General features: G+C 35.8%; 1 protein-coding gene across 4 annotated transcripts in view; it reads right to left on the bottom strand.

Moving 5' to 3' along the window:
- BRWD3 (bromodomain and WD repeat domain containing 3) overlaps positions 1-12,005 on the bottom strand; it is a 136,124-nt gene that overhangs the window by 111,865 nt on the left and 12,254 nt on the right. For all 4 annotated transcript variants that reach the window (XR_004180854.1, XM_003917932.3, XM_031660963.1 and 1 more), the window contains exons 5-6: positions 7,648-7,798; positions 5,870-5,968 (exon numbers count right to left, since the gene is read on the bottom strand). Coding sequence is in view for 3 of the 4 variants with exons in the window: in XM_003917932.3 (XP_003917981.1) it covers positions 5,870-5,968; positions 7,648-7,798 (250 nt within the window). In the remaining variant the exon portion in view is untranslated. The remainder of the gene's footprint in view (positions 1-5,869; positions 5,969-7,647; positions 7,799-12,005) is intronic.

The following is a 12,005-nucleotide window of genomic DNA, read 5'->3' as shown; positions in this document are numbered from 1 at the left end:
ATTTATTGTACCTTTTTAAATAACTAAAAATATAATTGGAATATCTATGTAACCACAAAGAAAGGATAAATGCTTGAGGTGATGGGCACCTCATTTACCTTCAGGTGATTATTACGCATTGTATCCCTGTACAAAATATCTCACATACCCAACAAATATACACATCTACTATGTAGCTATAAAAACTAGAAACTGTGTATCAGTCTCAAATGAATGAGCCATCCTGCTACCATTTCTAGGTAATTTTATAAAAATTGTTTAATGATAATTAGGAAAATTCCCAAAATTGTTACCATGATGGATAATATCAACAATACTAGTTCTTCAAATAAACATTAAAGACACTTTTTTTAAAATTTTATTTTAAGTTCTGGGATACATGTGCAGAACGTGCAGGTTTATTACATAGGTAAATGCGTACCATGGTGGTTTGCTGCACTTAACCTGTCACCTAGGTATTGAGTCCCACATGCCTTAGCTATTTGTCCTGATGCTTTCCCTTCCCTCACACCCACAAGAGGCCCCGGTGTGTGTTCTGCCCCCGCCCCGTGTCCATATGTTCTCACTGTTCAGCTCCCATTTATGAGTGAGAACATGTAGTTTTCTGTTCCTGTGTTAGTTTGCTGAGGTTTGTTGCTGAGGATGAGATGGCTTCTAGGTTTGGTTGGTTCCATGTCTTTGCTATTGTGAATAGTGCTGCAATAAACATATGTGTGCGTGTATCTTTAAAATAGAATGATTTCAAAGTATGCACCTATCCAGAGTAGCTTACCTGTTCCCATATTATTCTAGATCTACACTATCCAATATAGAGGACACTAGCCACATGTGTTTGCAAATTACTTAAAATTAAATAAAATAAATATTTAATTTCTCAGTTGCAATAATCTCCATTGTCAAAGAAGGTTCTATTGAGTAGCACTGTTTTATATAAAATACCAGTTAAAATATGCCCTGAAAAATTACTAATGTAATTCCAAATATAATGGGCAGAATGAAAAGAGGGACATGTCCATTTATGATACAAATTCTTTGCATAGTGGGAAGAGAAGGGAACATCCTCCAATTGAAAAAAAGGCATTTATCATTATACTTAATGGTGAAAGATGATCTGCTTTCACCCTATGATCAGGAACAAGGCAAACCTGTACACTCTCACCCTTTTAATTTGCCTATATATATACATACATATATATGGAGTCTTGATCTGTTGCCCAGGCTGGAGTGCAGTCAGTCGTGCAATTTTGGCTTACAGCGACCTCCACCTCCCAGGTTCAAGCGATTCTCCTGCCTCAGCCTCCCAAGTAGCTAGGATTACAGGCATGCACTACCAAGCCCAGCTAATTTTTATATTTTTAGTAGAGAGGGGGTTTCACCATGTTAGCCAACCTGGTCTCGAACTCCTGACCTGATCTGCCCGTCTCGGCCTCCCAAAGTGCTGGAATTACAGGCGTAAGCCACCGCACCCAGCCTAATCCACCATTGTAGTAGAGGCACTAGCAGTTCAATAATTTAAGAAAAAGAAATAGAAGGCACATAAAATCAGAAAGGAAAAAGTAAACCTATCTTTATTTACAGACAACAGGGTTATCTATGTAAAGAATCACAAAGAATCTCAAGGAAAAAAAGGCATTAAATTTAGTAAATAAATGTACTGAGGTCAATATACAGAAAAACAAAACAAAACAAAACAAAAAGAAAAAAAATTCTATCTACTAGCAACAAACTGGAAATCAAAAATCTTAAACATACAATTTAAAACAGTATAAAAACCATAAAATCCTTAGGGAAAGTCTTCACAATAGATGTGTTAAGACCTCAACACTGAAAACTACAAAACGCTGCTAAGAGAAATTAAAGATTTACATAAATAGAGAGATATACTACGTTCCTGGATTAGAAGGCTCAATGCTGTCAAGATGTCAGTTATTCTAAAATGTTTCTATAGATTCAGTGCAATCGCAAAACCCCAGTACCTTCTTTTTGGGGAAATTGAGAAGCTGATTCTAAAATTTATGTGAAAATGCTAAGGAATGGAAAAGCCAAAACAATTTTTTAAAAATGAGAGCAAAGTTGGAAGACTCAGATAGCAGAGAGTCCAGAAAGACTCATATACACATGGTTAAATTATTTTCGACAAATGTGCCACGATAATCCAATGGGGAAAAAGATGGCCTTTTCAACAAATGATACTGGAATTAGACACCCATATGCAAAAATAAAAATTTTTTTAAAAAAAGGAATTCAATCTAAACCACATACCTGATATAAAAATTAAAATGATCAAAAGTCTAAATATACAACAAAACTATAAAACTTCTAGAATATAGGAGAAAATCTCTGTGAGCATGAGTTAGGCAAATACTTCTTTGAACACAAAAAGTACAATCTTAAAGACAAAACTGATAAATTAGACTTCAGCAAAAATTTCTGTTCTTTGAAAGACACTGTTAATAACATAGGGCCAGGGACAGTGGCTCACGCCTGTAATCCCAGGGGGAGGCCAAGGCAGGTGATTGCTCCGCTCAGGAGTTTGAGGCCAGCCTAGGCAACAAAGCTAAACCCCATCTCAATTAAAAAAGATGGGAGGGGAGGGGAAGGGAGAGGAGGGAGAAGGGAGGAGACAACTGCATACTGAGAGAAAATATTTGCAAAATACAAAGGATTTGTACCCAAAATAGATAAAGAACCTCAAAATTCAAAAATAAAAAAAAAATCCAAACAACTCAATTTAAAAAACGGGTGAATACTTCACTAAAGATCTATAGACTGGCAAATATGCACATGAAAAGATACCAACTGACAGTATCAGAAGCTGGTGAGAATGTGGGACAACTAGAAATCTCATATATTGCTGGTGGGAATACAACATATAATAGCTACTTTCACAACAGTTTGGCAGTTTCTTATAAAGTTAAAGTTGTATTTAACATATGATCCAACGACTGACTGCACTACCTAGATATTTATTTACCCAAAGAAATAAAGAAAGACATTCATGCAAAGACCTGTACATGAATATTTGTAATAGCTTTATCCATAATAGGCAAAATTATTGAACAGATTATGGTAAACTCATAGAATGGACTACTACTTGGTAATAAAAGAAATAAACTACTGATACATGAAATGACACGCATGAATTTCAAAAGCACTGGTCTAAGTGAAATCAGACAGACACAAAAGGCTACTTACTACATGATTTAATTTAGATGACATTTTAAATAACGTGAAGCACAGTCAGTCACAGAAAGATTACTGGTTTCCAGGGGTTAAGCAAGTGATACTGAGGCTGATAAAAATGTTCCATATTTTTACTGTGGTGGTGGTTATACAAAAATGTATACAATTTGTCAAAACTTATTGAATTGCACACTTAAGAAGACAGCCTTTTATGTCAATAATATCCTAATATAGTTGACTTAAAAAAGTATCATGGCTATATACTCTGTCTTTGGAGCTATCTGATTGTAAAGCTGTCATACCAAGAAAATATGGTGACATCTGACCATGAATATGATAGATAGTCTATTTAGAAGACAAGCAATGTAACTTAGGCCAATCAAATAACTTCTCTGAGCTTTGGGTTTCTCTGCTGCAAACAAAAGGATTTTCAACCAAGTTCCCCAAATCTATTCCCAGGAACTTACAGTATCTCTAGATCTGTTTCCAGGATCTTACAGATATTCTGGAAAGAGTTTCCATGCTTAAATTACTTGGGAAATGCTCCCTATTTAAGGTGAGCAATGCATTTTAACATATGAAAATTCCTCCATTCATTCAACTTTTCCCCATTTTTAAAAAGCTGTTTCCCACATTTACTTGACCATGAACTCCTTTCCCACCTCCCCCCCCCACCCCTGAAAAAGAGTGTCAGTTCTCTATAGTTCTAAGATTCAACAGAACTTTCAAGAGGATATACCAGACAGGCGCGGTGGCTCACGCCCGTAATCCAAGCACTCTGGGAGGCCAAGGCGGGTGGATCATTTGAGGCCAGGAGTTCAAGACCAGCCTGGCCATCATGATGAAGCCCCATCTCTACTAAAAATAAAAAATAAAAAAATTAGTTGGGTGTGGTGGCGCATGCCTGTAATACCAGCTACTCAGAGGGCTGAAGCACAAGAATTGCTTGAACAAGGGAGGGGGAGGTTGCAGTGAGCAGAGATTGTGCCACTGCACTCTAGCCTGAGTGACAAGAGACAGGAGTGAGATTCTGTCAAAAAAAAAAAAAAAAAAAAAAAGATATACCTTCATGATTAAGTTTTGTTTAGATTGGCAACCTATAAAACTGACTGGTTTGAAAGTAGCTATGGAGAACTATGACCCACAAAGAGAAAACTGCCTCAAATCACAAACTGGAAAGAAGATTTCATATCCATCTTAGTGAGTTTTTGTCAGGCTTTTAATTCTAAATAACTTAAACTTAAGCATCTTGAGTACCAGGTACTACGTGAAAATACATCATGATTGAATCGCCTCTGTTCTAAAAGCTCCTCCCCAAATAACATGCCAGATTTAAAATGAATTTAAAAGCATCAATGCCAGGGACATGACAATTCCTAAGCAATTACTAAAAGAATAACAAACAGATTCCAATCTGTGTAAACAGTTTATTTTACAAAACCAGCAGAAGTTTGAAAGTATATGCTTAGTTGAAAGAAAAAAAAAGCGAGAGAAGGGAAGAAGGGATAAAGAAAGCCCGTAAACCTAATACTGTAATGGTTGCTCTTCAGCATTTCACATGTGACCCATGAAGTATAACACACTAACAAAATGATGTTGACAGTATAGCTAAAAATATTGTATTTTGAATATAAGTAAATGCATGAATAACAAAAGTTATCTCAATTCAATATATTAATTATGACTAAAGCTGGAAAATTCTGGTGGATAAACAAACTACCCTTGAAAGGAAAAAAAAAAAGTTAGCAATACCATGTTCAATGAGACTCAACTTTTCCAAGTAACATCCAACCTATGGAAGAGTATTTTTAGGAATATACTCCAGAGTATCCAATTTCCCTGAATAAGTCCTATGAATGTCTAATCAATGATTTTGTCTAAATACATCTTAAGAAATATTTCTAGCTTCAATTTACTTAACCTCTGAGGATAAACTACAAAGCTTATTGTATAAGAAATATTCCTTTTTAAAAAGTATTCATATTTTTCTATCTGAAATTCATCCCTTTCAAATTTTACGCATATTCTGTAGGTACTATACACTATATAAAATAACGTAATTTTTTAGAAGAGTGAGAAAGTAATGGAGCAGAGGAGCAATTACTCACCCAGCACCTTGGTTTTGCACATACTTTGTGAGGGCGAACTTTAATATAAATAGTTTTGTATCTAGATCTCTTTGGGAACCACTACTATTATTTCTTCATAATGGTCTGGCCAGAGATGTCCCAAGAATAATTTGAATGAGACGTGAATTTCATTAAACTGGAACCAAGAAAGGTGACTTTTTGTCTTAATACAGACATATAAAAATGTATAACATCATTATAATTCTGGAAAATAACACATATAAATAATGTACTTTTGTTTGGGAAACTCAGCACATAGACATGTAAATAGACAACCATATGGCTAAAAACGTCTATACTATATTAAAAAAAAGTTTCTGCTAAGAAAGAAGTGAAATGAAATGAAATAAAGAAAACAAAGATCACCTTTTATAAAACATTATACGTGCTTTAAGTAAAAATGTTTAAAAAATCTGGACTAGCCATGAAACGCCTCAGGAATGTAAACAGTTTGTTTATGCTTCCAATTTAATTTTGGTACCTATTTTTGTCTTCCTACTGAGTTCAGTAAGGAAAGAATCAACAACCTGTTTATAACACACAGGTATATTACTCACCCACATTTGGAGGTTTCACATAATTTACAGGTAGTTCTGGAGGTCTGCCTCTATGTAGAGCCGCAAAAGCAGACCCATTCCATAGTGTACTCTTACAGTCTATACAAAAAGAACAAAGTTAGCTAAGGAATTGAGCAGTTTGTTTTTTTCTTTTTTTTAACCCATGTCTCAGAAGCAAATGTCTGATTTTAATTTCATTTGTTGGAATACATTTTTAATTATTAAACCAAAATGAAAATAATAGGTATTCATTTGAACATGTTATAAACTAAATTTATAACCGGTAAACACCAACAACTAAACATATCATCTGGATATTTTATTTCTAAGCTAGTCTTGAACTAAAGCTTTTTTTATGCACATATTTGAATCTTATATAAATATATCACAGATTAATAAGCTTTAAAGTTTACATCAGTTCTTCTTGATCTTTAGGCTTACACGTCTACTCATATAAAACCATATAAGCAAGGATATAACTATAGCACAAGTATGCCAGGGAAAATTCAGGCATATTTATACTTGGGTACATGCTCGTATTATGAAATACTTGCCAGTTGTGTCATAACAGATAAGAGCACCGCATATCAGACGGTAACTGATTATAAAGAGCTGTGTTTTTTTCTCTTTCATGTTTAAGTCAAAAAATGGAAGGAAATATTAAATATTACTAATAACTTGGCTTCAAAACAAAAAGCCAAAAGCTCTCTTGAAAGCTTCCAAATAAACTCAATTAAGAATTTCCTTAAATTATAAAATGAGATGCTTAAAATCTGGTATCATTACACAACTATTTATCTTGGAGAATTAGGATTTCTAAAAATAGTATGCTAATTAAACAAAACATAGAAATAAATGGGCTGCTAGACCTTAAGTATTTATTACTCCAATAGACATCTTTAATGACTACTTTTACATGTTTATGTTTATCAAATACCACTTTATATGTTTGACATATTGAAGTTCCAGGTAAAACGTGGGAAAAATCTGTAAAACACTGAAAATGAACAGAGTAGAAAAGCTTATTTAACAATTACTGAGGCCAGGCGTGGTGGCTCAAACCTGTAATCCCAGCACTTTGGCAGGCCAAAGCGGGCGGATCACGAGGTCAAGAGATTGAGACCATCCTGGCCAACATAGTGAAATCCTGTCTCTACTAAAAATACAAAAATTAGCTGGGCAAGGTGGCACACAACTGTAGTCCCAGCTACTCGGAGAGGCTGAGGCAGGAGAATTGCTTGAACCTGGGAGGCGGAGGTTGCAGTGAGCCGAGATCACACCACTGCACTCCAGCCTGGTGACAGAGCAAGACACCGTCTCAAAAAAAAAAAAAAAAAAAAAAAATTACTGATGGGTTGATATTTTTGCTTAAATATGTTCAAATATTAAAACTGTACATATAATTTTCATTTACCTGTTACAAAAAGCACAGTATCATTAGGATGACATTATCAAAACTAATAAAGTGTAAGAACATTATAATGAAAGAATATGTTAAGTATTTATACTGTATTAATCAAAGCAGCAATCTTTGAGATCTCTATTCCATGATTACAAAGGTATTTTATATTCTTTACCTCTATATATTCACTTCTACACAAAAGTACTCCTTTTTAGGTCTCTAAAAATTTACTTGTACACTAAGAAAATAAAAACAACATTGGCAAGATAAGAAAAACTAGTATTTAGAAAAGCATGGGAACATTTACTCAACCTAAAAATAAGCTACTCTCCACTCCTTCCTCCGATATCACAGTTCTAAATTCTGAAAATCTCACCTTTGGCATCCCGTAGCAGAGACTGCCGACCGACACCTAATAATGTCTGTACCCCAGGAACACTCTGAGGGATCTCTTTATCTAGTAAAGGACCAATTCTCTCACAAATTTTAAGGAGGTAGTCTGGAGGAATGTGTGCATTTGCTGCCACCTAAAAAAGTACACAGGAAAAACACATTTATTTGGTTTAAAAATATAAATCTATTCTACTACTAAACTGTTCCATTATAGAGCAAAGTACAGTTTTAAAATATAGAATCAGGCCTGGGCATGGTGGCTCATGCCTGTAATCCCAAAACTTTGGGAGGCTGAGGCAGGTCGATCACTTGAGGTCAGAAATTCGAGACCAGCCTGGCCAACATGGTGAAACCCCGTCTCTACTAAAAATACAAAATTAGCCAGGCATGTTGCTGCGCACCTCTAACCCCAGTTACTCAGGAGGCTGAGGCAGGAGAATCACTTGAACCCAGTAGGTGGAGGTTGCAGTGAGCCAAGATTGGGCGACTGCACTCCCATCTGAGCAACAGAGCAAGACTCTGACTCAAAAAAAGAAATAAAAAAATAAAAATAAATAAAACATGGAATCAGAGCCAGGTGCAGTAGCTCAGGCAGATAATCCCAGCACTTTTAGAGGCCAAGGCAGGTGGATGGCTTGAGCCCAGGAGTTTGATACCAGCCTCGGCCACACAACAAAACCCCATTTCTACAAAAAATACAAACATTAGCTGGGTATGGTGGCTGCACCTGTAGTCTCAGCTATTCGGGAGGCTGAGGTGAGAGGATCACTTGAGCCCCAGAGGCAGAGGTTGCAGTGAGCCGAGACTGCACCACCACACTCCAGCCTGGGTGAGAGAGAAAGACCTCGACTAAAAAAACAAAAACAAAAACAAAAACAAACAAACAAAAATACATATATGTGTGTATGTGTGTGTGCATATTCCATATACATATGGAATCAGGAAGAGAAAATTTTAAATATTTAATAATTAACCAAATTTAAGAAACGGTCACAAAATAAGCACATTTAAATGATATGACAACATTTACATGGCATGGCACTCTAATATACATTTAAATGTCTTGATAAAGTCATTTGCTTAGCTGTTAATCTTATGAAATAAGTGTTATAAAGCAACTAACATGCCAAAATCTTTTTTTTTTTTTTTTTTTTTTTTTTTTGAGACGGAGTCTTGCTCTGTGGCCCAGGCTGGAGTGCAGTGGCCGGATCTCAGCTCACTGCAAGCTCCGCCTCCCGGGTTCAGGCCATTCTCCTGCCTCAGCCTCCCGAGTAGCTGGGACTACAGGCGCCCGCCACCACGCCCGGCTAGTTTTTTGTATTTTTAGTAGAGACGGGGTTTCACCATGTTAGCCAGGATGGTCTCGATCTCCTGACCTAGTGATCCACCCATCTCGGCCTCCCAAAGTGCTGGGATTACAGGCGTGAGCCACCGCGCCTGGCCAAACATGCCAAAATCAAACAAGCACACAAGTGATGAGTAAACTCTCTATTACTTGATTCAATCAGTAGTGACGAACTGATCCAAAACCAGAATACCTAGATTCTATACAAATGATAAGAATACAAGTGAAAGGCATTGCTTGCACCAAACCCACAACCCATAAAGCAAAATTGTTTTTCCTATTAAAGTTAACTTGTTTCCAAAAGGGTATAAAACTAACAATGTTATAAATACTATGCTTTAAATAACTCAGCTATGTAGCCAAAATTCCTTGAAACAAAAACTTGTTTTTAAAAAAACCAAGTAAAATTCTGGACATTAGATACCACATATAGATAAGAATGAAACTATAAAACAACAAAAATTGTGTTGCATTTTTAAATTAAGCTAATGTATAAATCCCTGAGGTGTTTCATAAATACTTAATTGTTAAAACAATAAACAGAAAAACCAGAATATTAAAAATCTTTTAGATAAAGTAAACATTTACATCCTTATCTTGAAATAGGTCCTAAAATCTACTTCTGGTTACAATGTCAATTTTTGTAAGTGCTATAATTGTGTGTGTGTATATATACACACACACACACGTGTGTATATACATGTATACATATACATATGTATATACATATATACAATATACACACACGTGTGTATATATATTCAGTGGCATATATACACATATATGTATATACACATATATATGTATGTGTATATGTACAAATACATATGCGTATCTATATATGTATGTGTATATATGTATATATACATATGCATGTGTGTATGTGTATATGCCATTGAATAGGACACACATCAATAGTATTACCACCAAGTCAATCAAGAACAACAAAGGGCTAGGAACAGTGTCTCATGCCTGTAATCCCAGCACTTTGGGAGGCAAAGGTAGGAGAATCACTTGAGCCCTGCAGTTCAAGATCAGCCTGGGCAACATAGTGAGATCTCATCCCTACAAAAAATGTAAAAATTATAGCTCTGAATGAAAATAAGTGAAAAAAAAAAAAAGAACAACAACAACAAAAAGTAGCTGGGCATGGTGACACGCCTGTAGTCCCAGCTACTCGGAGACTGCAGTGGGAGGATTGCTTGAGCCCACAAGGTCAAGGCTGCAGTGAGCTGTGTTCCTGTCACTGCACTCCAGCCCCTGGGTGACCCTATCTCCAAAAAAAAAGAACAACAATAAAACACAAAAGAATAATTTTCTAAATCATCTCTGGCAATCACCACAGGAGAAGATATTTTGTATGTTTTCTTCAATGCTGTATTCCTAGCACCCAAAAAAGTGCTGGGCATAAAGCGGGACTAAATAAATATTTGTTGAATAAATGAATAAAAATCAAAGTAAAGTCTAATTATAATCAATGTTTTTGTTTTTTTGAGTCGGGGTCTTGCTCTGTCACCCAGGCTGGAACGCAGTGGCATAATCTCGGCTCACTGCAACCTCCGCCTCCCGGGTTCAAGTGATTCTCCTGCCTTAGCCTCCAGAGTAGCTGGGATTACAGGTGTAAGCCACCATGTCCAGCTAATTTCTGTATTTGTAGTAGAGACGGGGTTTCACCATGTTGGCCAGGCTGGTCTCGAACTCCTGACCCCGTGATCCGCCCGCTTCGGCCTCCCAAAGTGCTGGGATTACAGGTGTGAGCCACTGCGCCCAGCCTAATCGATGTTATTGTAAGAATTCCTGGAGGAAAAATCTCAAATTCTCGTATCAGGTTGCCTTTTTTGATTTCCTAGGAAACACAGGTCAAAGAACCACAGTCAAACATGTATTCAGAATTCTGGTAACATGAGTGTATCACCCGTGATTATTTTTGTTTTAAATTATATCCTGCTATATATCTTTGGTAAGTTCCTTCAAAAGACAATTTGAATCTACCAAAATAAGTGAAGCCTGTGCAACTGTCATGATGCTCAGGAAGAATGGTAATCAGATTATTTCAGATTTGCGTCTCCAGGGTTTAGTTTATGCATCAGGACAGAGGATTAAGTAAATTCTATCCATTAATTCTCACATCTTTAGTTTTTCTTCCAAGCAAATAACTATACAGAGCTATGTTTAAAAAAAATATAGAGGTAATATTAAAGTCAATGCAGCTGATAATTCAATCTAAAAAATACTTCATGGCTGGGAACGGTGGCTCACGCCTGTAATCCCAGCACTTTGGGAGGCCAAGGAGGGAGGATTGCTTGAAGCTAGGAGTTCGAGACTAGCCTGGTAAACATAGCAGGACCCTATATCTACAAAAAAAAAAAAAACAAAAATAAAAATAAGAATAAATCATTTCCTGTCATCTACAGAGTGATATCCTAAAATCCTAGTTTATAATTCACACCCTGTACATTAAGGCATTTCCTAAATATGACTATATGCAAACATAATTAGTACCCTTAAAATATGTATCTGGAAAAAAACTCTTAAGTGCTGCATATTAACAACTATAACAGCTTATGTCTTTTTTCCCAAAACTGTCTTAGATAAACTGGGCTTCTGTTATCAGTCATTATTTTTTCATCAAGTAAATGCTGTAAGAGGGCTTCTACATAGAGTAGTAGTTGACATCTTTACTGGTAATTACTTTTTTTAATCCTCTGGACCAACTCAAGATATTCAGTTGTTACATAAAAACTTCACTTAACTACCCTAGAAATACAACATATTTAGCATATACAATCCAGAAAATGGGAGTTATATAATTAGAATTTTTAGCATTACCCTCCTATAGAAAGAAAATTTGTTGGAGTTATATCTTAAACTGATATCTTAAGCTCCCTGTCTATTTCATTTTATTGAAACAATGATGCTTGATTTTCAGCTAATTATATAAAAAGATTTATCAATCACTCAGTAATAATTCAAAAATACAGGATCATTAATGGTCA

Source organism: Papio anubis, chromosome X, assembly GCF_008728515.1.
Source record: "Papio anubis isolate 15944 chromosome X, Panubis1.0, whole genome shotgun sequence".
Taxonomy (NCBI): domain Eukaryota; kingdom Metazoa; phylum Chordata; class Mammalia; order Primates; family Cercopithecidae; genus Papio; species Papio anubis.
This window is presented reverse-complemented; position numbering and strand designations above follow the sequence as displayed.